Consider the following 26,766-nt stretch of genomic DNA (forward strand, 5'->3'; position numbering starts at 1 on the left):
GCAGGAAGGGTAGGGGCAGTTCTAATCTCCGGGGGGAGTTGGTTCCAGAGGGCCGGTGCCGCCACAGAGAAGGCTCTTCCCCTGGGGCCCGCCAACCGACATTGTTTAGTTGACGGGACCCGGAGAAGGCCCACTCAAATCCCTCAATTGTTTTCTTTTTTCAGCCAAAAAAAAAAGTCTGTAAGGGATTTCCAATCACTAATACATGTATTATTGTCTCTCATCGACCAACTTCCTTGTTTATCTGTTATTAATATTTTTAAGTTAGGGGAAAAAAAACATTCCTGTCACTTCCGTTCTTCTCTTTATCAGCTACCTGCAAAGATGTGTGATCAAACCTTTGCGGTCAATATTTTTGGGGCGTGCGACATTTGTACCAAAGAGAAGGTTCTTCAACAAATATACTGCAAATCGGAGAAACGCAGCTGCTGTGCGCTATGTGTGAAACAGGTGAGGGCCAGAAATGATTGGAAGGCTGTTTGGAGGGAGGGGAATTATTATTTATTTAGATTTGTATGCCGCCCCTCTCCGAAGACTCAGAGCGGCTCACAACAAGAAAACAAAATACAAATCCAATGATTAAAACAGGAAAACAGTTAAAAATTTTGATTTAAAAACACTCGTACAACCCAAACAAACCATACATAAAACGGAGCGGCCGAGAGGTATATAAATTTCCCCATGCCTGGCGGCAAAGGTGGGTTTTAGGAGTTTACGAAAGGCATCCATCCATCCATCCATCTACATACTGTACCTACCTATACATCTGTCTGTCGATGATATCCACCTACCTACCTATCCTATCTACCTACTGTATCTATCTATCTATCTATCTATCTATCTATCTATCTAATTTAATCTATCAATCTCTCTCTCTCTCTCTAATTTAATCTATCTATCTATCTATCTATCATCTCTATCTAATCTATCTATCTATCTATCTATCTATCTATCTATCTATCTATCTATCTAATCTATCTAATCCATTTCCCACAGAAAAGAATTTATTTTATTTTATTTTATTGATTTATAAGCATTGGGGAAACACCAGTAGCTACAAACCCTTCCTGTGTCTCACTATTTCTTGAGGGGTCAGAAAATTATATTATTTATCCATCCATCCATCCATCCATCCATCCATCCATCCATCCATCCATCCATCCATCCATCCATCCATCCATCTATCATCTCTCTCTCTCTCTCTCTCTCTCTCTCCCTACCTACCTTATCTATCTTATCTATCTATCTTTCTACAGTCTCTATCTATCGCGGGGGTTTCCACCCCTCCTCCATCCCTCGGTGGATGCCGCCTAGCCGCGCCGCGCGTTCCCGAGAGGGCAGCCCCGGCTCGGCGAGACGGGGGCGGAGGCTCCTCCTTCTACCCCTCCCTTCCCTCCCTCCCCTCCCCTCTCCTTCCTCCCCTCCCCATCCCTGGCTGCCAGGCTCCCTTGCGCGCTCTCCTCTCTCTCTCTCTCTCTTCCCTCCTCCGGCCAAGATGGCAACCGAGGGGCTGCAGGAGAAGGAGAGCCTGGCCGTGCTCAAGACCGAGGCGGAGAGCCTGAAGGGCAAGCTGGAAGAGGAGCGGGCCAAGCTGCACGATGTGGAGCGTGAGTTTGGGGCCGGGCAGGGCTGGGATGGGCTGCGTGGCCGGGCATCGCCAGGCGGGGCGGGGGGGGGGTCTGCTGGGATGGGGGGGTCCCTGCCTGCCTGGCATCCCCGGCTGGGCAAGGGGCGCCGCCCCGGGGCATCCATGCCAGGCTGGCCGGCGTAAACAACGGGCACCGCTGGATGGAGACGCCGGAGAAGATGCCCGGCCAGCCCAAAGCAGCTGTGGGCCAAGGAGGAGGGGCAATTGGGGTGGGGTGGGGGGTCCCTTGGGTCATAATTGTATTTTATTTATTTATTTATTTATTTTATTTGTCAAACAAGTATATTTATTTATTTATTTATTTATTTATTTATTTATTTATTTTGTCCAATACACAATACATATTGAAGAGGATAGACATGAAGTATTATATATAAAGAAAAGATATAAAAGTAGAGGAGAAGATATATGAAAGGAAGAAAAGATATATGATAGTATTATAGTACATATTAACATAACATAACAAGTAGAACATAGTAATAGAAAGGATAATAAGACAGTAGGACAGGGACATTAGGCACATAAGTGCACTTATGCATATAACAACAACAACAACAATAATAATACTAACAATAACAATAATAACAAAACAACAACAATAATAATATTATAATATATTATAATAAATAATAAATATAATATTTATAATATAATAATATAATAATATATTATATTAGTAATATATTTATTAATAATAATAAATAATAACATAATATAATAATTATATAATAATAATAATTATTATTATTATTTATTAGATTTGTAGGCTGCCCCTCTCCGCAGACTCGGGGCGGCTCACAACAATAATAATAACAATGTGCAATGTAACAAATCTAATATTTAAAAGAAAGCATCTAAAAACCCGTCATTTAAACACCATATGTCACAAACATATCATACATAAAACTATATAAGCCTGGGGGACGTGTCTCAATTCCCCCATGCCTGGCAATATAGGTGGGTCTTAAGCAATTTACGAAAAACGAGGAGGGTGGGGGAAGTTTTGATCTCTGGGGGGGACTTCCTGGTCCATCTAGTCTGCCCTTATGCTATTTCCTGTATTTTATCTTAGGATGGATCTATGTTTATCCCAACCATGTTTAAATTCAGTTACTGTGGATTTACCAACCATGTCTGCTGGAAGTTTGTTCCAAGCACCTACTACTCTTTCAGTAAAATAATATTTTCTCACGTGGCTTCTGATCTTCCCCCCAACTAATTTCTGATTGGGCCCCCTTGTTCTTGGGTTCTCTTTCCTATGAAAAACACTTCCCTCCTGAACCTTATTTAACCCTTTAACGTATTTAAATGTTTTGATCATGTCCCCACTTTCCCTTCTGTCCTCCAGACTAGACAGATTGAGTTCATTAAGTCTTTCCTGATACGATTTAAGACCTTCCGCCATTTTTGTAGCCCATCTTTGGACCCGTTCAATTTGATCCATATCTTTTTGTAGGTGAGGTCTCCGGAACTGAACACAGTATTATTCCAAATGTGGTCTCACCAGCGCTCTATACAGCGGGATCACAATCTCCCTCTTCCTGCTTGTTATACCTCTAGCTATGCAGCCAAGCATTCTACTCGCTTTCCCTACCGCCTGACCGCAATGAAAGGGGGCTTAAGAGAAGTTTATTCCTGTCCCCTTTGTTGCATTCATTTCTCTCTCCTGGTGAAATAAATGTATTTCACTGATATTTTTTATCTTCCAAGGAACACAGAAATTATTCGAGGTCTTTGGCCTTGAATAATGGGGACAAAACCCACCAAGCCCTGTAAGGCCTGGTGAGCCAGTTTCCCAGAATGGAAAATAATTGTGAAAAGAAAGTGAATGTTTTAAAAATTCCCGACCTACTAGCAGATGGGAATTCGCTTCTCCTGCCTGCTAGAAAGATCTACTTCTGTTATTCCAAAAATATAACGAGAAACCTTCTTTGGGATGCTAGCGGTTGTTTTTCGAACGGCTCATCCATCACCGCGAGGATTAAAGAGGCAGAAATGGGTTGCTTGAATGGTAGCCAACTAAGCCATAAGGCACCACTCATCAGTACTGGGTTCAGGAGTCCTGCCAAAAAAGTAACCCTGGCAGCAGAGACAGAGACTGGTTGTGGGAGTTCGGAGTCTGTTTGGCCCGTAAGTGCTCCGTTTGTGCAAAACCAGGAATTTGTCCTGGAACTTGTCAAGGATGAGTCGGGAACAAAAAAAAGCACTTGTGAATTCAGCTTTTTATTTTTATTTTTTTTATTGCTGGCCTTCTCTTTGGAAGCGTTTTGGAATATTTCGATTGGCTTTTGAAACGGACTCTCGGTACTGGTGTGAGTGGCATAGGACCAGACTATCTCCGAGACTGCCTTCTGCCGCATGAATCCCAACGACCGATGAGGTCCCACAGAGTTGGTCTCCTTAGGGTCCTGTCGACCAAACAATGTCGGCTGGCAGGACCTAGGGGAAGAGCCTTCTCTGTGGCGGCCCCGGCCCTCTGGAATCAGCTCCCCCCCCGGAGATTCACACTGCCCCCCACCCTCCTTGCCTTTTGCAAGAGTTTAAAAACACATCTTTGCCACCAGGCCTGGGGACGTTAGATCTTCCCCTGTCCAGCAAATGTTGTTAGTGTGATTGCTGAATGAATGAAAATGAATGTTTTTAAAGTTAGAATTTTAAGAACTTTGTAGTAGTATATTAATTGGATAACTGTACTGTTGTGTTTTCGCTAGATGTTGTGAGCCGCCCCGAGTCCATGGAGAGGGGTGGCATACAAGTCCAATAGATAGATAGATAGATAGATAGATAGATAGATAGATAGATAGATAGATAGATAGATAGATAAATAGATAGATAAATAGAGATAGATAGATAGATAGATAGAGATAGATAGATAGATAGATGTAGGTAGGTAGGTAGGTAGATAGATAAATAGATAGCTAGATAGATATAGATAGATAGATAGAGATAGATAGAGAGAGAGAGAGAGAGAGAGATAGGTAGGTAGGTAGGTAGATAGATAGATAGAGATAGATAGATAGATAGATAGATAGATAGATAGATAGATAGATAGAGATAGATAGATAGATAGAGATAGATAGATAGAGATAGATAGATAGATAGATAGAGAGAGAGATAGGTAGGTAGATAGAGATAGATAGAGAGAGAGAGAGAGAGAGAGAGAGAGATACCGTAAGTAGGTAGATAGGTAGATAGGTAGATAGGTAGATAGAGATAGATAGATAGACAAAAAGACAGACAGACAGACAGACAGATATCCCTTGCTTCTTTAACTGCAGTTTTAAGATGTTTTGATGAGAGGATCGCTCCCAAAAGACAGCATTTTGCCAGTTTTCTTGATGTTAGTTGCAAAGTTGTGTCTGACCCCTTGAGACCCATGGACAATGTTCCTCCAGGCCTTCCTCTCCTCTACCATCTTCTGCGGGCCATTTAATCTCACGCCCATCCATCCACTTCATTCTCTGTCGTCCCGTTCTTCTTTGGCCCCCAATCCTTCCCAGCATTAGGCTCTTCTTCAGAAAGTCCTTCCTTCTCATTAGGTGGCCAAAGTATTTGAGTGTCATCCAACACTGGATATCCAGAATTCCAATGAGGTTGAGTGTCGAAAGAGAGTTGTAGAATTTGAAAAATTGGACATGGTGGGGTTTTGTTGAACCTAATAAATAATATTGCCCCGAGGTCTGTAATAAATAAATATAAATCTACTTTCTGAAATGCAAGGGGCATAAAAGTTCCTAGAAGTACTTTCCCCTGAAATTTGCAGCATTCTTCTTTGCAGTGGGATGGGTGGGCTGTGTTTTTCTGTTTTTATAAAATAGCAAGTCCACGTACATTGCGAGAAATGCACTGAGGACCACACAGGTAATTCTAAGCATCTCCCAAAAGTTTAGTTTTAAATTAGCACAGAAAGGAGGAAGGAGGAACTAAGGGGAAAAATAGGTGTCCTCTCCATTATCAACTCAGTGGGTGACTAGGAGCTACCACCCTCACTCCTCTGTCCACACCATTTCACAGGTTTCTGGAGGTTATAAGATGGAAAGGTGAGAGAACAGTCCACCCTGAGCCTCTTTTAGATGAAGGTGTGAATAAATGTGTGAATAAATAAAGCGAATAGCGCTTCTAGTTCTGGAAGTTGGAAATTGCGAGAAAATAACTTTTGGTCCTTGCTCCCATCCCTCTTCCTTCCTTCCTTCCTTCCTTCCTTCCTTCCTTCCTTCCTTCCTTCCTTCCCCCTCCCTCCCTCCCTCCCTTCCTTTCCCCCTCCTCTTCCTCCCTTCTTTCCTTCCTTCCTTCTTTCCTTCCTTCCTTCCTTCCTTTCCCCCTCCTCTTCCTTCCTTCCTTCCTTCTTTCCTTCCTTCCCCATCCCTCCCTCCCTTCCTTCCGTTCCCCCTCCTCTTCCTTCCTTCCTTCTTTCCTTCTTTCCTTTCTTTCTCCCTCCCTCCCTTCCTCCCTTCCTCCTTCCCTCCCTTCCTTCATTCCTTTCCCCCTCCTCTTCCTTCCTTCTTTCCTCCCTCCCTCCCTCCCCCTCTTCCTTTTTTCCATCCTTCCGAGGTGGGTAAAATGAGGACCCAGATTGTTGGGGGCAAGATGCTGATTCTGTAAACCACATAATGGCATATAAGTCTAAATGCTTAGCTTTGCATGGGGTCCTAACTGGCCAGGGTCTCAATGCCACTTGTGAATTTCTCGTAGTGCATCAGGTGGCGGAGCGCGTGGAAGCTTTGGGACAATTTGTGATGAAGACCCGGAGGACCTTGAAAGGCCATGGAAATAAAGTCCTCTGTATGGACTGGTGCAAGGACAAAAGAAGAGTCGTCAGCTCTTCCCAGGTACACGCGAGTTTATATTGGTTTATATTTTTCAGCTCCTTTCTAGACTGGTGTTTCTCAACTTTGGCAGCTTGAAGACGGGTGGACTTCAACTCCCAGAATTCCCCAGGTGGGGGAATTCTGGGAGTTTAAAGTCCACCCACCCTCAGAACTTTCAAGGTTGAGAAACTCCTAGTGTAGACCAGGGATAGGCAAAGATGGCTCTTCTATGACTTGTGGACTTCAACTCCCAGAATTCCTGGGCCAGTCATGGTAGCTCAGGAATTCTGGGAGTTGAAGTCCACATGTCGTAGAAGAGCCAACTTTGCCTACCCCTGATTTGGAGGAGGAAACGGCTTTTATGTTTGTTTGTAAAATCTTTGAAAATCCAAAATAAAAATATACAGTATATTAAAAAAGAAAAAAACATTGGTGATGGACCCACCAAAGTACACCAGGGGTCGCTCGTGAGTCATTGAGACATCATGGGATAACAAGGCCACCTAAGATCCCATTGATGAAGGTAGAATATCTGGGCTGACTTCATGGTGATATCTCAAAAGGGTTGATAGGATGGGATGGGATGGAATTGAATGGAATAGTATAGAATAGAACAGAACAGAACAGAACAATTCTTTATTGGCCAAGTGGGATCAGGAGGGAAGTGTTTTTAATAGGAAAGTGAACACAAGAACAAGGGGACACAATCTGAAGTTAGTTGGGGGAAAGATCAAAAGCAACATGAGAAAATATTATTATTCTGAAAGAGTAGTAGATCCTTGGAACAAACTTCCAGCAGACGTGGTTGGTAAATCCACAGTAACTGAATTTAAACATGCCTGGGATAAACATATATCCATTGTAAGATAGAATACAGGAAATAGTATAAGGGCAGACAAGATGGACCATGAGGTCTTTTTCTGCCGTCAGTCTTCTATGTTTCTATGTTTCTATGATTGGACACCCAAGGAATTTGTCTTTGGTGCAGATGCTCTCAGTGTACATAAAAGAAAAAGATACATACAGCATTTGTCAAGAATCATGAGGTACAACACTTAATGATCATCATAGGATACAAATAAGCAATGAGGAAACAATAAATATTAATAAAAAATCTTAAGCAACAAGTTACAGTCATAAGTGGGAGGAAATGGGTGATAGGAATGATGAGAAAAAACTGGTAAAAATAGAAGTGCAGACTTAGTAAATAGTTGGATAGAGTTGAGGGAATTATTTGTTTAGCAGAGTGATGGCGTTTGGAGAAAAAACTGTTCTTGTGTCTAGTTGTCTTGGTGTGCAGTGCTCCGTAGCGACGTTTTGAGGGTAGGAGTTGAAACAGTTTGTGTCCAAGATGAGAAGGGTCAGTCAATATTTTCCCTGCCCTCTTTTTGACTCGTGCAGTATATAGGTCCTCAGTGGAAGGCAGTTATTTTTTTTCTGCAGTTCTGATTCTCCTCTGAAGTCTGTGTCGGTCTTGTTGGGTTGCAGAACTGAACCAGACAGTTATAGATGTTATTTTTTGAAAGTTGACACACCATCGGTTTAATGAAATCAGGTCTTCTTCCCTGCCTCATAAACTAATAATAATAATAATAATAATAATAATAATAATAATAATAATAATAATAATAATAATAATAGTTGAAAGGGACCTTGGAGGTCTTCTAGTCCAACCCCTGCTTGGGCAGGAGACCCTACACTACTTCAGACAGAGGGTTATCCAACATCTTCTTAATTCCTGTAATTATTCCTGCAATTATCAAAGCGTGGAACTCATTACCGGACTCAATTGTGTCAACCCCTAACCCCCAACACTTCTCCCTTAGACTCTCGGGCGGTAGGAAAAGCAAGTAGGATGCTTGGCTGCATAGCTAGAGGTATAACAAGCAGGAAGAGGGAGATTGTGATCCCCTTATATAGAGCGCTGGTGAGACCACATTTGGAATACTGTGTTCAGTTCTGGAGACCTAACCTACAAAAAGATATTGACAAAATTGAACGGGTGCAAAGACGGGCTACAAGAATGGTGGAAGGTCTTAAGCATAAAACGTATCAGGAAAGACTTCATGAACTCAATCTGTATAGTCTGGAGGACAGAAGGAAAAGGGGGGACATGATCGAAACATTTAAATATGTTAAAGGGTTAAATAAGGTCCAGGGGGGAAGTGTTTTTAATAGGAAAGTGAACACAAGAACAAGGGGACATAATCTAAAGTTAGTTGGGGGAATGATCAAAAGCAACATGAGAAAATATTATTTTACTGAAAGAGTAGTAGATCCTTGGAACAAACTTCCAGCAGACGTGGTTGGTAAATCCACAGGAACTGAATTTAAACATGCCTGGGATAAACATATATCCATTGTAAGATAAAATACAGGAAATAGTATAAGGGCAGACTAGATGGACCATGAGGTCTTTTTCTGCCGTCAGACTTCTATGTTTCTATGTTTCTCTCCACGATTGACCTCTCCAGGTTCCTAAGAGGCCAGTAAGGGGCGTACATAAGTGCACTGATGTGCCTTTCGTCCCCTGTCCAATTGTCTTTCCTTTCTTCCACCTATCTTATATATTCTCTTCCTTTCATATATCCTCTCCTCTAAGTTCACTTTCACCCTCATTTATATTATCACATGTCTATTTTTCTTCCTATGTATTTGTGTATTGGACAAACAAACAAACAAACAAATAAGTGAATGAATGAATGAAAATAATGCCTGTAAAAATTCCTGTAATTATAGGCAGAAAGCGCACACACATTTCAGAGTGGTTTTATTCTTCCTTCTCTTTCTTTAGGATGGGAAGGTGATCGTTTGGGATGCCTTCACTACCAATAAGGTGAGTTGCTTTATTAGAACCTCTTCCCCACAAGGTTGTGCACAATCTGAAATATATGTTGGGAAGTGGGGAGAGAAGGGAGAGAAAACACATCCTGTTTTTCATTTGCATTGCTGGGAAAGGACGGAGACCCCAAATTTTGGTTGGCCTTGATGACTTCCAACATCAAATTTGTGGCCGGTGCTGTGGGAATCGGTTGCGTTTCGCCCTTGGGTCAAGGCTGGGTTGAATGTTAGCTTGAGAGATGGAAGAATGCTTTCTATTTCAGGAGCATGCGGTGACGATGCCCTGCACATGGGTGATGGCATGTGCTTATGCGCCGTCTGGATGCGCCATTGCGTGTGGGTAAGCAGAAGCCTCTTTAATGAAAAGTATTTGAAAATCGGTGTTTTGGTCGTGAGGAACGATGCTTCTTCTTCTTCCCTTTGGGAACCCCGGTGGGCAGTTCCCAAATATTGACTGGATTTTAATCTCAGTGGAAAAAGAAATGGTTTGGCTGCATGTATATATTAATGCATATTGATATTTTTATCTTGGCCCTATTACTGGACTGTGGGCACTATCTGAAGACATCAAAATAAGGTGAAACTTGAAAAATGAGAATATTGTGCAAACATTCCTTTATTTCAGTAAAGTGAAATTTAATATATGAGAGATGCTCATAACATACAAAGCAAGATTGTTCATGTCGTGATTTGTCATAATTGTGATGATTATGGGGTACAGCTCATGAAAACCCCAAATGCCCCATCTCAGAAAATTAGAATATTACATGCAATCAATAAAACAAGGATTGTACATAGAACAATATCAGACCTCTGAAAAGTATAAGCATGCATATAGTACTTTGTGTGGGGCCCTTTTGAAGCAATTACTACCTCAATGCGCCGTGGCATGGACGCTATCAGCCTGTGGTATTGCTGAGGTGTTATGGAAGACCGAGATGCTTCTATAGCAGCCTTCAGCTCTTCTGCATTGTTTGATCCCTTCCTTCCTTCCTTCCTTCCTTCCTTCCTTCCTTCCTTCCTTCCTTCCTTCCTTCCTTCCTTCCTTCCTTCCTTCCTTCCTTCCTTCCTTCCTCCCTCCCTCTCTCCCTTCCTTCCTTCCTCCCTCTCTTCCTTCCTTCCTCCCTCCCTTCATTCCTTTCCCCCTCCTTCCTCCCTCCCTCCCTCTCTCCCTCTCTTCCTTCCTCCCTCCCTCCCTTCATTCCTTCCCCCCTCCTTCCTCCCTCCCTCCCTCCCTCTCTCCCTTCCTCCCTCTCTTCCTCCCTCCCTCCCTTCCTTCCTTCCTTTCCCCCCTCCTTCCTTCCTCCCTCCCTCCCTCTCTTCCTTCCTCCCTCCCTCCCTTCATTCCTTTCCTCCCCCTCCTTCCTTCCCTCCCTGTTTCTTTCTTTCTTTCTTTCTTTCTTTCTTTCTTTCTTTCTTTTTCTTTCTAATTTGTATGCTGCACAACTTCCTAGTGACTCATGGTGGTACACAACAAAAATAAACATGGATCAATATAAAAACATTTCAATTTAAAATAATTACAGCCATCCATACATTCATGGGCCGACCTCACTGGTATCCTCTCTTCTCTTATTTCTATTTCTCTATATTTCAATTTCTACTCTACTCTGCTCTACTGTACCCTACCCTACTCTACCCTACCCTACCCTACCCTATCCTATCCTATCCTATCCTATCCATCTTATTCTATTACTACCCAACATAAAAATGGGTGATCCATCTGATTGTTCTGAATACTATACTGCTCAAAAAAAATAAAGGGAACACTCAAACAACACATCCTAGATCTGAATAAATGAAATATTCTCATTGAATACTTTGTTCTGTACAAAGTTGAATGTGCACAACAGCAGGTGAAATTGATGGTCAATCTGCGTTGCTTCCTAAGTCGAGTTTGATTTCACAGAAGTTTGATTTACTTGGAGTTATGTTGTGTTGTTTAAGTGTTCCCTTTATTTTGTTAAGCAGTGTATATTTTGGAAGAAACCCCTTTGTAGGCATGTGTTGAGGGTGGGGGGGAGAGACTAGGACACTTATTACCATGGTCTACCTGCTCAAAGAGACCATGGGTAGAATGCTCTGGTGATATTTTCAAAAAAAGGATTCTTTCTCTCTTTTCCTCCCTCTCCTGTTTTTAACCTAGTGGTCTGGATAACAAATGCTCAGTATACCCGCTGACCTTTGAAAAAAACGAGAACATGGCCGCTAAGAAGAAATCCGTCGCTATGCACACTAACTACCTGTCAGCGTGCAGCTTCACTAATTCCGATATGCAGGCAAGTACATCCAATGCAAGTAGGATGCTGGGCTGCATAGCTAGAGGTATAACAAGCAGGAAGAGGGAGATTGTGATCCCCTTATATAGAGCGCTGGTGAGACCCCATTTGGAATACTGTGTTCAGTTCTGGAGACCTCGCCTCCAAAAAGATATTGACAAAATTGAACGGGTCCAAAGACGGGCTACAAGAATGGTGGAAGGTCTGAAGCCTAAAACGTATCAGGAAAGACTTCATGAACTCAATCCGTATAGTCTGGAGGACAGAAGGGAAAGGGGGGACATGATTGAAACATTGAAATATGTTAAAGGGTTAAATAAGGTCCAGGAGGGAAGTGTTTTTAATAGGAAAGTGAACACAAGAACAAGGGGACACAATCTGAAGTTAGTTGGGGGAAAGATCAAAAGCAACGTGATAAAATATTATTTGACTGAAAGAGTAGTAGATGCTTGGAACAAACTTCCAGCAGACGTGGTTGGTAAATCCACAGTAACTGAATTTAAACATGCCTGGGATAAACATATATCCATCCTAAGATAAAATACAGGAAATAGTATAAGGGCAGACTAGATGGACCATGAGGTCTTTTTCTTCCGTCAGTCTTCTATGTTTCTATTTAAGTTGTCTTGTTCAGAGGGAGCATGGTTTTTACTGTCCCTGTTAAAATCACTCATTTATTTTGTTTCGGGATAGTTATGGCTAAAATACTCTTTTATGTTTCGTAGAGAAAAATCAGAGTCGCCCCTTTTGTCAGCAGGGAGAAGCCTCCATGGGGCCTCTCTAGGAATCTCCTGGGAGGAAACAGGGCTGAAAAAGCCGGGGGGAAGCCTCCATGGGGCCTCTAGGAATCTCCTGGGAGGAAACAGGGTTGGAAAAGATGGGGAGAGGCCTCAGTGGGGCCTCTCTAGGAATCTCCCGGGAGGAAACAGGGCCGGAAAAGACAGGGAGAAGCCTCCGTGGGGCCTCTCTAGGAATCTCCTGGGAGGAAACAGGGCTGAAAAAGCCGGGGAGAAGCCTCCATGGGGCCTCTCTAGGAATCTCCTGGGAGGAAACAGGGCTGAAAAAGCCGGGGAGAAGCCTCCATGGGGCCTCTCTAGGAATCTCCTGGGAGGAAACAGGGCTGGAAAAGGCTAGGAGAAGCCTCTATAGGGCCTCTCTAGGAATCTCCTGGGAGGAAACAGGGCCTCCACCCTCCCTGTGGTTTCCCCAATCTCACACATTATTTGCTTTTACATTGATTCCTATGGGAAAAATGGCTTCTCCTTACAAACTTTTCTAAAGAACCTGGTCAGGGAACGAATTAAGTTCGTAAGTAGAGGTACCACTATAATTGCAGGAGAAGCCACACATGTCCTGGCTAAAGTCAATGATGACCCACTTAAGAGAACGTTCACTTAACATCCTCTTTTCCTCTGGAAGAAAAACCCAGGGTGCTCTCTATGCAAAACTGAGCATGGCGTGAGATCTCTTTCAGTGTGCTAGCGAAATATCAGCTCGAGCTGAATCTATTCTGGGATGCGAGAGGAAATTGCTGCTTCCCACTCCGCTGTTTCCAGGAATAAGCCCACGATGACGGTGCAAGTCTATTGCTATGGAAACCAGCATCACCCATCTACCTGTGGGCTCTGAATATATGGAAGTAGCCTTGAGAGAGAGAGAGGAGGCTGGTGGAATAATTAAAGCCAATGCGATGCAGAATCAGGGGACACGGAATATTCTGCAGGGTTTCCAGCAAGCTTGGAAAACCTGGATAATTCAGGGAATTATCATGGAAATCGGCAGTTCGGGAAATATCAGGGAATTTGTGAAAAAAAATGGAATAAATCAGAGGGGAAAAACAAACTACAGTACCTATACCTACAAACGCCTCTACTTACGACTTTGTGTAGATAAGAACCGGGTGTACAAGATTTTTTTGCCTCTTCTCAAGAACCATTTTCCACTTACAAACCCGAGCCTCCGAAACTGTAACCGGAAAAGGCAGGGAGAAGCCTCTGTGGGGCCTCTCTAGGAATAGCCTGGGAAGAAACAGGGCCGGAAAAGGTGGGGAGAATCTTCTGTGGGGCCTCTCTAGCAATCTCCCGGGAGGAAACAGGGCCAGAAAAGGTAGGGAGAAGCCTCTGTGGGGCCTCTCTAAGAATATCCTGGGAGGAAACAGGGCCGGAAAAGGTGGGGAGAAGCTTCTGTGGGGCCTCTCTAGGAATCTCCTGGGAGGAAACCCGGGCTGGAAAAGGCGGGGAGAAGCCTTTGTGGGGCCTCTCTAGGAATCCCCTGGAAGGAAACAGGGCCAGAAAAGGTGGGGAGAAGCCTCCGTGGGGCCTCTCTAGGAATCCCCTGGAAGGAAACAGGGCTGCCACCCTCCCTGTGGTTTCCCCAATCGCACGCATTATTTGCTTTTACATTGATTCCTATGGGGAAAAATTGCTTCTTCTTACAAACTTTTCTACTTAAGAACCTGGTCACAGAACGAACTAAGTTCGTAAGTAGAGGAACCACTGTATTAAAATGTTTAAAAGTCAGGGAAAAATCATGTTAAAAAAAAAAACACGGATCACACGAGTCAAGCAGAAATGAGCATAATTGTGGCAACAACCTGCTTCGTCAGCTACCGATATTTCTCCATGGCTTAGCCGTTTGGTATGATGTCATCTACGACCACGCCCTAACTAGATCGCAAGTTACAGGGAAATCTCAGGGAATTTCAAAATGCTTTCCCCCCTGGACACCCTGTTCTGAATTGCGAACTTACTTTTGGAGATGCTTTTAGGAAGTGGTGTGTAAGGAATGAGAAATCATTGACGAGAGAGTTCTGGGTGAAAAAGCCTCCATTTTGGCATTCTTTTCAGCCAGAAATGTGTTTTTTCTCTCTCTTTTTTTTAATTTTTCAGGGACAAATTACAATATAATAGATGGCAATTGCCCTGATTCGTTGCATCCCGTTTCTTCTCAATCAATTATCGGCAAGAACTCTTTTGTTCCATTATAGCATCTGAAGCCAAGAAAATTAAGTGTGTATTATGTATTGTATGTACACATATGGCATGTATGCATAGAATTAAAGAGTATATTTTGGATGTTCAGCAATAGTAAATAGAGAGGGAAATTGTATCTCTTTGAGGCGAGGAGAGGCCAGGCACCTTAACCCAAACGCTTGATGTGAGTGAGGTCAATTTGGCCACCTTTAAACCAGTCACATGACCTTTAAGCCACTCCTTGGTCACACGATTGTCAAGTCACTCCCACCTGGTCACATGGCCAGCAAGCCACACCCACAAAATAAGCCGTGCCCACAGCGTGGTAGTAAAAAATTTTGTAGCCCTTCACTAGGTGCGTCTGATACTCAAAAAAATACAGTAATCCAGGAGAGAGAGAGAGAGAGAAAGAGACTGTCCTTTAATATGAATCAAAGGACTGCGTGATGGGGATTTGATGAATCAAGGAAGAAACCAAAGAGAGTTCATAATCCATATTTTTTGTGATACAAATTAGAAACATAGAAGACTGACGGCAGAAAAAGACCTCATGGTCCATCTAGTCTGCCCTTATACTATTTCCTGTATTTTATCTTACAATGGATATATGTTTATCCCAGGGATGTTTAAATTCAGTTACTGTGGATTTACCAACCACGTCTGCTGGAAGTTTGTTCCAAGCATCTACTACTCTTTCAGTCAAATAATATTTTCTCACGTTGCTTTTGATCTTTCCCCCAACTAACTTCAGATTGTGTCCCCTTGTTCTTGTGTTCACTTTCCTATTAAAAACACTTCTCTCCTGAACCTTATTTAACCCTTTGACATATTTAAATGTTTCGATCATGTCCCCCCTTTCCCTTCTGTCCTCCAGACTATACAGATTGAGTTCATGAAGTCTTTCCTGATACGTTTTATGCTTAAGACCTTCCACCATTCTTGTAGCCCGTCTTTGGACCCGTTCAATTTTGTCAATATCTTTTTGTAGGTGAGGTCTCCAGAACTGAACACAGTACTCCAAATGGGGTCTCACCAGCACTCTATGTAAGGGGATCACAATCTCCCTCTTCCTGCTTGTTATACTTCTAGCTATGCAGCCAAGCATCCTACTTGCTTTCCCTACCGCCTGACTGCACTGTTCATCCTTTTTGAGACTGTCAGAAATCACTACCCCTAAATCCTTCTCTTCTGAAGTTTTTGCCAACCCAGAACTGCCAATACAATACTCAGATTGAGGATTCCTTTTCCCCAAGTGCATTATTTTACATTTGGAAACATTAAACTGCAGTTTCCATTGCTTTGACCATTTATCTAGTAAAGCTAAATCGTTTACCATATTATAGACGCCTCCAGAAATATCAACCCTACTGCACACTTTAGAGTCATCGGCAAATAGGCAAACCTTCCCTACCAAACCTTCCCCAAGTGCATTATTTTACATTGTCTTCTCCCTTCTAAAGATCTTGACTGCAAGCGGCGATGGCACGTGTGCCCTCTGGGACGTCGAAAGTGGTCAGCTTCTGCAGAGTTTCCACGGACACGGTGCAGATGTCTTGTGCCTGGACCTGGCTCCTTCGGAAACCGGGAACACTTTTGTGTCGGGGGTAAATCAAGCTTATCTTTATGCGGGATGGGGCATCGATGACCACTTTGCGTAATGACCAGGTTCCTAGTCCCAGGGGTGGTTGCTGAACGAGGAGTCTCCTTACTGCTGTTAAGGCTTGTGGACCGGGTGAGAGCAGAAAGGCAGATGTTAATGCTGTATAAGGATATTTCAAGCAAACCGCATCCGCATTGTGATCTCTTGTGCTGATGGTTGCAGATGGAGCTAGAGCTTCTTTAGATAGATGGATGGATGGATGAGTGGATGGATGAATAGATAGGTAGGTAGGTGAGGTAGGTAGGTAGATAGATACATAGATACATAGATAGACAGACAGACATGTAAATAGAAAGATAGACATACAGACAGATATCAGTAGGTAGATGGATGGATGGATAGATGGATGAATGGTGAAATAGATAGGTAGGTAGGTAGGTAGGTAGGTAGATAGATAGATAGATAGATAGATAGATAGATACATAGATAGACAGACAGACATGTAAATAGAAAGATAGACATACAGACAGATATCGGTAGGTAGATGGATGGATGGATAGATGGATGAATGGTGAAATAGATAGGTAGGTAGGTAGGTAGGTAGGTAGATAGATAGATAGATAGACAGACAGACAGACAGACAGACATGTAAATAGAAAGATATACAGACAGATATAGTTGGGTAGTTAGGTAGGTAGATGGATGGATGGATGGTGAGATAGATAGATAGATAGATAGATAGATAGATAAGTAGGTAGGTAGGTAGATAGATAGATCGATAGGTAGGTAGACAGACAGACAGACAGACAGAGACAGACAGACAAATAGGCAGACATAAATAGAAAGCTAGACAGGCAGACAGATATAGTAGGTAGGTAGGTAGATGGATGGATGGATGGATGGATGGATGGATAGATGAATGGTGAAATAAATAAATAGACAGACAGACAGACAGACAGATAGATAGATACATAGATACATAGATAGACAGACATATAAATAAAAAGATAGACAGACAGACAGACAGATATAGGTAGGTAGGTAGGTAGGTAGGTAGATGGATGTATGGATGTATGGATGAATGGTGAGATAAATAGATAGATAGAGAGAGAGAGAGAGATTATATATATATATATATGATGTATTAACATATTGATATATTGTTGTTGTTTGGTTAGGGGTGTGATAAAAAAGCAATGATCTGGGACATGAGGACCGGACAATGCATTCAATCTTTTGAAACCCATGAGTCGGATATTAATGGTGTCAGGTGAGCATCCTATTTTTGAAATGGTGCGTTGGGGGCCTATTGACCAAAAAAAAAAAAAAAAGGCATGATGGAATGTGCTGACCTCTCTTTCTGCCTCTTTGTGTGAAGGTACTACCCAAGCGGAGACGCCTTCGCCTCGGGCTCAGATGATGCCACAGTACGTAGCATTTTTTTAATTTTGAGAGACACACATTCCTTTCCCACAAACGAAGGCTAGACCTAAGGATGGAGAGTCTTTGACTTCCAGATGTTGCCTGTACATCTTCCCCAATTTACATTGGCTAAGATTTCTGGGAATATACTTCAAGATATGCATGCGGTTATTTTCTTGGCCAGCTGACTTAGAGGGACTCGGAATTCCTCTGTCTCTCGGCCGTTATTGAATCCGAAACAGGGTTCAATATTCCTTGAGGATTTAAGATACGTGGGTCGCCCAGAAAGTAATGCACCACATTTTTTTCCCTTCAACAATTATTTATTGAACACAATGAAACTTACACACAAGAAAGAATGATGTTTCTTCTACACTCCCTATTTTTCCATGTAGTCTCTGGCCTTCCTCCAGCGAGACGCAAGCGCATGTATGCCCTGGTGGTACCATTCCTTGATCTGGTCACAAAGCCATTTCTGCACCTCTTCATCATCCATAGGGGAAGGTTTGGTAGGGAAGGTTTGCCTATTTGCCGATGACTCTAAAGTGTGCAATAGGGTTGATATTCCTGGAGGCGTCTGTAATATGGTAAATGATTTAGCTTTACTAGATAAATGGTCAAAGCAATGGAAACTGCAGTTTAATGTTTCCAAATGTAAAATAATGCACTTGGGGAAAAGGAATCCTCAATCTGAGTATTGCATTGGCAGTTCTGTGTTAGCAAAAACTTCAGAAGAGAAGGATTTAGGGGTAGTGATTTCTGACAATCTCAAAATGGGTGAGCAGTGTGGTCGGGCGGTAGGAAAAGCAAGTAGGATGCTTGGCTGCATAGCTAGAGGTATAACAAGTAGGAAGAGGGAGATTGTGATCCCCTTATATAGAACGCTGGTGAGACCACATTTGGAATACTGTGTTCAGTTCTGGAGACCTCACCTACAAAAAGATATTGACAAAATTGAACGGGTCCAAAGACGGGCTACAAGAATGGTGGAAGGTCTTAAGCATAAAACGTATCAGGAAAGACTTCATGAACTCAATCTGTATAGTCTGGAGGACAGAAGGAAAAGGGGGGACATGATCGAAACATTTAAATATGTCAAAGGGTTAAATAAGGTTCAGGAGGGAAGTGTTTTTAATAGGAAAGCGAACGCAAGAACAAGGGGACACAATCTGAAGTTAGTTGGGGGAAAGATCAAAAGCTACGTGAGAAAATATTATTTGACTGAAAGAGTAGTAGATCCTTGGAACAAACTTCCTGCAGACATGGTTGGTAAATCCACAGTAACTGAATGTAAACATGCCTGGGATAAACATAGATCCATCCTAAGATAAAAATACAGGAAATAGTATAAGGGCAGACTAGATGGACCAGGAGGTCTTTTTCTGCCGTCAGTCTTCTATGTTTCTATGTTTTTATGTTTCTGTCCTCAAAATGTCTTCGGTGAACGGCCTCCTTTAATGGCCCAAACAAGTGGAAGTCTGAGATTTGTGAATGTTCCCATCAGTTTGTTTCTCTGCAGTGAGAAATTCAAGGACGATCTGCTGCTTGTAACATACATCACTTACAGACGCCAGTTCGAAACACTGCTGCAGCTACGCTATCCGTTTGAAGAAATGCAAAATTTACACACACGCTCCTGACCATTCAAATAATGTATATCTAAAGTTTCGCATTAGTACCATTACTGTTGGCTGAGAAAAAAAATGTGGTGCATTACCTTCTGGGCGACCCTTGTACTTTCTTAACTTTGGAAATTCTCCAGGGCTTTGAGCTCGGATCACTGCTCTTGCAGGGTTAGCATGGGATAATCCAGAGATATTTTGCCCTGGACTCCTGGAGAAAAGGAGACAAAACAATAAGCCAAAGAAATATCCTAAACAAATGGGTTGAATGTAATCTCTAAGAGCCAAACCACAGCCTTGGAATTTATGTGGGAGGGAAAAAAAGTTACAACAGCAAAGGAGGTAGAAGAAGGCTGGAATGTTATTGGAAGCTAATTTTAAATGTTATTTATTAGCTTGTTTTGGACATCCTATCCCTATCTTTTCATGCCAAAAGATTATTCCAAGGTGGTGTAAAAATGCTTTTGCAACAAAAATAAGCTAAAATTATAATCTCCCAAGGCAGCAAATAAAGCTGTAGAAATCTGACGGAGGGAGTTGAACGGGGGAAAAGGACGGTTGAAATAAATGCGTCCTTTTGCTTTGTTAAAAGGAGATGTGTTGTCTTGGGAAGCCCCTTCATAACTTACCTGGTCAACCGAAAAAATCAAAATGGGCTTATTTGATAAGGCAATCCATTTGTTGAGGTACCCCATGCTAGATTTTCACAGCTAGGAATGTGCTTCCAACATCTGTTTCTTAAGACAACTCAATTTCAATTTATCTTAGGCAACTTCCAGATGTATGGTCTTCCATTCCCATTCCCATTCCCCACTCCCATTCCCCACTACCAGGGGTCGGGCGGTAGGAAAAGCAAGTAGGATGCTTGGCTGCATAGCTAGAGGTATAACAAGCAGGAAGAGGGAGATTGTGATCCCCTTATATAGAGCACTGTTGAGACCCCATTTGGAATCCTGTGATCAGTCCTGGAGACCTCACCTACAAAAAGATATTGACAAAATTGAACGGGTCCAAAGACGGGCTACAAGAATGGTGGAAGGTCTTAAGCATAAAACGTATCAGGAAAGACTTCATGAACTCAATCTGTATAGTCTGGAGGACAGAAGGAAAAGGGGGGACATGATCGAAACATTTAAATATGTTAAAGGGTTAAATAAGGTTCAGGAGGGAAGTGTTTTTAATAGGAAAGTGAACACAAGAACAAGGGGACACAATCTGAAGTTAGTTGGGGGAATGATCAAAGGCAACATGAGAAAATATTATTTTACTGAAAGAGTAGTAGATCCTTGGAACAAACTTCCAGCATACATGGTTGGTAAATCCACAGTAACTGAATTTAAACATGCCTGGGATAAACATGTATCCATTGAAAGATAAAATACAGGAAATAGTATAAGGGCAGACTAGATGGACCATGAGGTCTTTTTCTGCCGTCAGTCTTCTATGTTTCTATGTTTCTATAATTCCTTGGGCAGAATATCCATGGATGAGAATTCTGGACATTGAGATCCAAACAGCTGAAAGTTTAGGGATGGTCTAAAACAGGGGTAGGCAAAGTTGGCTCTTCTATGACTTGTGGACTTCAACTCCCAGAACTCCTGAGCCAATCATTCTAGCTCAGGAATTCTGGGAGTTGAAGTTCACATGTCAATAGTGTCTATCCCTGGTCTAGAATAATCAAAGAAGCTCCATGGCATCCATGGGAGTTGAAGCCTGTCACAAAAAAAGTAAGGTTCTACATTTAAGCAAGAAAAGCAAAACACACAGGTACAGTATATGTGGTACATTGCTCAACAGCAGTAACTGTGAGAGGGATCTTGGAGTCCTAGTGGACAACCGTTTAAATATGAGCCAGCTGTGTGCAGCAGCTGCCAAAAAAGCCAACACAGTTCCAAGCTGCATTAACAGAGGGAGAGAATCAAGATCATGTGAAGTGTTAATTCTAGTTTATAAGGCCTTGGTAAGGCCACACTTGGAATACTGCATTCAGTTTTGGTCGCCGTGATGCAAAGAAGATATTGAGACTCTAGAAAGAGTGCAGAGAAGAGCTACAAAGATGATTAGGGGACTGGAGGCTAAAACATATGAAGAACGGTTGCAAGAACTGGGCATGTCTAATTTAATGAAAAGAAGGACCAGGGGAGACAGGATAGCAGTGTTCCAATATCTCAAGGGTTGCCACAAAGAAGGAGTCAACCTATTCTCCAAAGCACCTGAGGGTAGAACAAGAAGCAACGGGTGGAAACTAAAGAAGGAGTGAAGTAACTTAGAACTAAGGAGAAATTGACAGTCAGAACGGTTGATCAATGGAACAGCTTGCCTCCAGAAGTTGTGAATGCCCCAACACTGTTGGAACATTCAAGTTTTTAAGTAGATGTTGGATAACCATCTGTTTGAAGTAGTGTAGGGTTTCCTGACTAAGTAGGTTGTTGTTGTTGTTGTTGTTGTTGTTATTATTATTATTATTATTATTATTATTATTATTATTATTATTATTATTATTACTACATCTGGGCAAGGTTAACATAACTTATCAGTGTGTAGGCCATGGTGTTCAGATTTAGAATAGAATAGAATAGAATTTTTATTGGCCAAGTGTGATTGGACACACAAGGAATTTGTCTTGGTGCATATGCTCTCAGCGTCCATAAAATAAAATATACATTTGTCAAGAATCATGTGGTACAACACTTAATGATTGTCATAGGGGTCAAATAAGCAATGAAGAAGCAATATTAATAAAAATCTTAGGATATAAGCAACAAGTTACAGTCATACAGTCAACATGGGAGGAAATGGGTGATAGGAATGATGAGAAAAACTAGTAGAATAGAAGTGCAGATTTAGTAGAAAGTCTGATAGTGTTGAGGGAATTATTTGTTTAGTAGAGTGATGGCGTTCGGAAAAAACCTGTTCTTGTGTCTAGTTGCCTTGGTGTCCAGTGCTCTGTAGCGACGTTTTGAGGGAAGGAGTTGAAACAGTTTATGTCCAGGATGTGAGGGGTCAGTAAATATTTTCCCCGCCCTCTTTTTGACTCGTGCAGTATACAGGTCCTCAATGGAAGGCAGGTTGGCAGCAATTGTTTTTTCTGCAGTTCTGATTATCCTCTGAAATCTGTGTCGGTCCTGTTGGGTTGCAGCACCAAACCAGACAGTTATAGAGGTGCAGATGACATACTCAATGATTCCTCTGTAGAACTGTATCAGCAGCTCCTTGGGCAGTTTGAGCTTCCTGAGCTGACGCAGAAAGAACATTCTTTGTTGTGCTTTTTTGATGATATTTTTGATGTTAGGTGACCATTTTAGGTCTTGAGATATGATAGAACCTAGAAATTTGAAGGTCTCTACTGTTGATACTGTGTTGTCTAGTATTGTGAGAGGTGGAAGTGTTTCTCCTAAAGTCTACCACCATTTCTACAGTTTTGAGTGCGTTCAGTTCTAGATTGTTCTGGTCACACCACAAGGATAGTTGTTCAACTTCCCGTCTGTATGCGGATTCATCATTGTCTCGAATGAGTCCGATCACTGTTGTATCATCTGCAAACTTCAGTAGTTTAACAGATGGGTCGGTTTTTTACGTAGCTTTGTTGGCATAGCTAAGATGAACGGTGTGATGGCTTAGTGGCGAAGACTAAGACTGAAAGGTTAAGAGTTCAATCCCAGGTAGCAGCAGATGTTTCTCTCCTAGGGTACAAAGAAAAAAATATATGCTATTATGAACTCCACGTGCTGTTTGGAAGGCACCTGGGCAGTAAATGCTCAGTTCCAAGAGATCACAGGTTGTAAGGGAGTTTTGCTGGTTGGGCTAAAATCTTGCGTATGGTCATATCATTTAAAATTGTTCTAGATAATGAATTTTCTTTCTTTTTTCTTCCCTTCTTCTTGAGTGTCGTTTATATGACCTCCGCGCAGACAGAGAGGTGGCCATTTATTCCAAAGAAAGCATCATATTCGGAGCATCCAGCGTGGATTTTTCTCTTAGTGGTGAGTTGTGAATTCTGATGTGTTTTCTTTTCTCATGGAATTTAACAAAGCGGGGGGAATAAAGTGTGGTCTCTCTCCAGTTTAGCTTGGCTGGCGATAGCAGCATCAGTGAAGTTAAACGCTTCCAGACTTTGAGACTTCAAACGGTCTCTCCTGAGTTGGTACTTCGACTATAGGTGTGTTTCAGCTCCCTCGCTTAGAAAAATAATAGATTTAGGAGAAGTGATTAAGAAAATTTTGGACTGTGCAGAGATGAGTAGATTGCGGCCCTATCTGGACCGGGACTCACTGCTCACAGTCACTCATGCCCTCATCACCTCGAGGTTCGACTACTGTAACGCTCTCTACATGGGGCTACCTTTGAAAAGTGTTCGGAAACTTCAGATCTGCAGAATGCAGCTGCGAGAGCAATCATGGGCTTTCCCAGATATGCCCATGTCACACCAACACTCCGCAGTCTGCATTGGTTGCCGATCAATTTCCGGGCACAATTCAAAGTGTTGGTTATGACCTATAAAGACCTTCATGGCATCGGACCAGAATACCTCCGGGACCGCCTTCTGCTGCACGAATCCCAGCGACCGGTTAGGTCCCACAGAGTTGGCCTTCTCCGGGTCCCGTCGACTAAACAATGTCGTTTGGCGGGACCCAGGAGAAGAGCTTTCTCTGTGGCGGCCCCGACCCTCTGGAACCAGCTCCCCCCGGAGATTAGAACAGCCCCCACCCTCCTTGCCTTTCGTAAAGTTCTTAAGACCCATCTCTGCCGTCAGGCATGGGGGAACTGACACATCTCCCCCGGGCCTATACAGTTTATACATGGAATGTTTGTGTGTGTGCTTGCTTTTAATAATGGGGTTTTTAGTGTTTTTTAAATTATTAGATTTGTTTTTACATTGTTCTTGTTATTGTTGTGAGCCGCCCCGAGTCTACGGAGAGGGGCGGCATACAAATCTAATAAATAAATAAATAATAAATAAATAAATTGACAGTGAAAATCAAAGACAAGGAAGACACTGAATATTATAAAGTATGGATAGAAAATGAATGTACACAGAAATTAATTCCCTCAACACTGTCAAACTTTTTACTAAGTCTGCACTTTCTATTAAACTAGAATGATTATAAAAGAAGAAAATGGAGAATGAATGGTGGCAAGACCCAGATGACAAAGTTAGATTTTGAACAGGTAGCATTAGAAAAGTAGCACATACCTAAAATAAAGAATTGTATGTATAGATGTTCTGTCGAGCTCTCTGGTAGAATCCTCCCGAAAATTCACAGATACAAATTTCAGACACACACACGTTTGAAAATTCAAAACAATGTTCTTTATACCGAAAATGCAAATAAATGAAGCACTCTTTTTGTATAGCAAAGAGCACTCGTCTCCAAACAAACTGGTAATTTGTACAAGTCCCTTATCAGTTCTGAGATACTTAGCTTGCAGCTGTGAGGCAATTCACAGTCCTTCTTCTTTCACAAAGTGAAACACACTTTGCCCTGGTTTAGTTTCAAAGCGGGGGAAAATCAGCACACAAAGGTTGAAGTCAGCAAGGCAGGCACGAAACACAACGATCAGATAATCCTCCACAATGGCCAAACCCACAGGCTGCTATTTATAGCAGCCTCACTAATTACCACAGCCCCACCCAACCACAGGTGGCCTCATTTTCTTTGATAATAATCTCTCAGTTGTTGCTGCCTATGCATCGCTCTCCGCATGCGTGGCTGTATCATTAACTCTTGTTCCGAATCCAAGGAGTAGCTAGATAATTGATCTCCTTCTGAGCTGTCTGCCCCACTCTCCTCCCTGTCACTCATGTCTTCTTGGTCAGAGGAGCCTTCATCATCAGATTCCACCGGGAGCAAAACAGGCCTGCAGCATGTGGATGTCTCCCCCACATCCACAGTCCTTGGGGCAGGAGCTGGGCCAGAGCTAACCACAACATATAGAAATGATCCAAAATAATAACATATTTGGATGAGACGCCAATAGTTCTAAGTTGCTTTACTCCATGATTAGTTTCCACCCATTGCTTCTTGTTCTACCCTCAGGTGCTTTGGAGAGTAGCTTGACCTCTTATTTGTAGCAGCCCCTTAGATATTGGAACATAGAAACATAGAAGTCTGACGGCAGAAAAAGACCTCATGGCCCATCGAGTCTGCCCTTATACTATTTTCTGTATTTTATCTTAGGATGGATATATGTTTATCCCAGGCATGTTTAAATTCAGTTACTGTGGATTTATCTACCACGTCTGCTGGAAGTTTGTTCCAAGGATCTACTACTCTTTCAGTAAAATAATATTTTCTCATGTTGCTCTTGATCTTTCCCCCAACTAACTTCAGATTGTGTCCCCTTGTTCTTGTGTATACTTTCCTATTAAAAATACTTCCCTCCTGGACCTTATTTAACCCTTTAATATATTTAAATGTTTCGATCATGTCCCCCCTTTTCCTTCTGTCCTCCAGACATTGCATATTGGGACCTCAACTGACCAGCATTTTGTCCACAGGGCGTTTATTATTTGCGGGCTACAATGACTACACCATAAATGTTTGGGATGTTCTAAAAGGGTCTCGCGTCGCCATTTTGTTCGGTCACGAGAACCGCGTCAGCACTTTGCGAGTTTCACCTGATGGGACTGCATTTTGTTCTGGATCGTGGGATCACACTCTAAGGGTAAGGATGTTGTTCTCCAATTCTTTCTTCCTTCCTTCCTTCCTTCCTTCCTTCCTTCCTTCCTTCCTTCCTTCCTCCTTCCCTCCCTTCCCTTTCCTTCCTTCCTTCCTTCCTTCCTTCCTTCCTTCCTTCCTTCCTTCCTTCCTTCCTTCCTTCCTTCCTTCCTTCCTCCCCTTCCCTTCCCTTTCCATCCAAAGGAGAATCCCTGTAATGAAGCTAATCATTGTTTGATGTTTTTCTCCACAGGTCTGGGCTTAAGTATCAGGGTGGTTTCCCAACATGTATTCACACAGGGAATCATAGGATCGGCCACCCCACCCCACGGAACCTCAGTTTAATGGTGGGGAGGACACCTAACACAAAGACTCTATCCCGACCTTAAATGGATGGTGAAAAGATGGAAAGAGACACCTTGTTAGTATTTATCACATAGCTGCCCAATTCAAAGTTACTTCTAGATAGACTATATATATAAATATATATATGTAGATTGTTCTGAGTTCGGGTTTTGCCCTGTGTAATATTTTGCATGTCTATGCGACGTTTCGGCGAAATCACATTCACCATCATCAGGCTGAAGTTCCAATCTTTGTGTTGTTGTAAATTTTTACAACAACATTTTTACAACAACACAAAGATTGGAACTTCAGCCTGATGATGGTGAATGTGATTTCGCCGAAACGTCGCATAGACATGCAAAATATTACACAGGGCAAAACCCGAACTCAGAACAATCTACATACATATACCCGTGAAAATTTACGAAAACAAATATATATATATATATATATATATATTTATCATACACGGGGGGCGCTGGGCAGGAGAGTTTATGTGTTGCTATAGTCAGAACATGTTTTTAATTCTGTTTTTGAAACTACCTTTTCCCCCTTAGGTAATCATTTTAA

At 42.3% G+C, this 26,766-nt stretch overlaps 1 protein-coding gene across 1 annotated transcript; it reads left to right on the forward strand.

The window, feature by feature from the left end:
* Nucleotides 1-1,432: 1,432 nt before the first annotated feature.
* GNB5 (G protein subunit beta 5) lies at nucleotides 1,433-26,386 on the forward strand. The gene is made up of 11 exons (XM_070763003.1): nucleotides 1,433-1,607; nucleotides 6,341-6,477; nucleotides 9,251-9,292; nucleotides 9,561-9,637; nucleotides 11,444-11,576; nucleotides 16,009-16,152; nucleotides 17,327-17,418; nucleotides 17,527-17,575; nucleotides 23,079-23,175; nucleotides 25,692-25,858; nucleotides 26,105-26,386. Exons 1-11 carry the CDS (start codon nucleotides 1,496-1,498, stop codon nucleotides 26,114-26,116), a joined length of 1,062 nt encoding a protein of 353 aa, XP_070619104.1. The 5' UTR covers nucleotides 1,433-1,495; the 3' UTR covers nucleotides 26,117-26,386.
* Nucleotides 26,387-26,766: the final 380 nt, after the last annotated feature.

Source organism: Erythrolamprus reginae, chromosome 10 (assembly GCF_031021105.1).
Source record: "Erythrolamprus reginae isolate rEryReg1 chromosome 10, rEryReg1.hap1, whole genome shotgun sequence".
Taxonomy (NCBI): domain Eukaryota; kingdom Metazoa; phylum Chordata; class Lepidosauria; order Squamata; family Dipsadidae; genus Erythrolamprus; species Erythrolamprus reginae.

Excerpts from the sequence above, each read along its gene's own strand:
- GNB5 (XM_070763003.1), top strand. The coding sequence starts at position 1,496 with ATGGCAACCGAGGGGCTGCAGGAGAAGGAGAGCCTGGCCGTGCTCAAG. Across the intron at positions 6,478-9,250 it reads GAGTCGTCAGCTCTTCCCAG|GATGGGAAGGTGATCGTTTG; the intron begins GTACACGCGAGT and ends CTCTTTCTTTAG. Across the intron at positions 17,419-17,526 it reads TCGGATATTAATGGTGTCAG|GTACTACCCAAGCGGAGACG; the intron begins GTGAGCATCCTA and ends CTTTGTGTGAAG.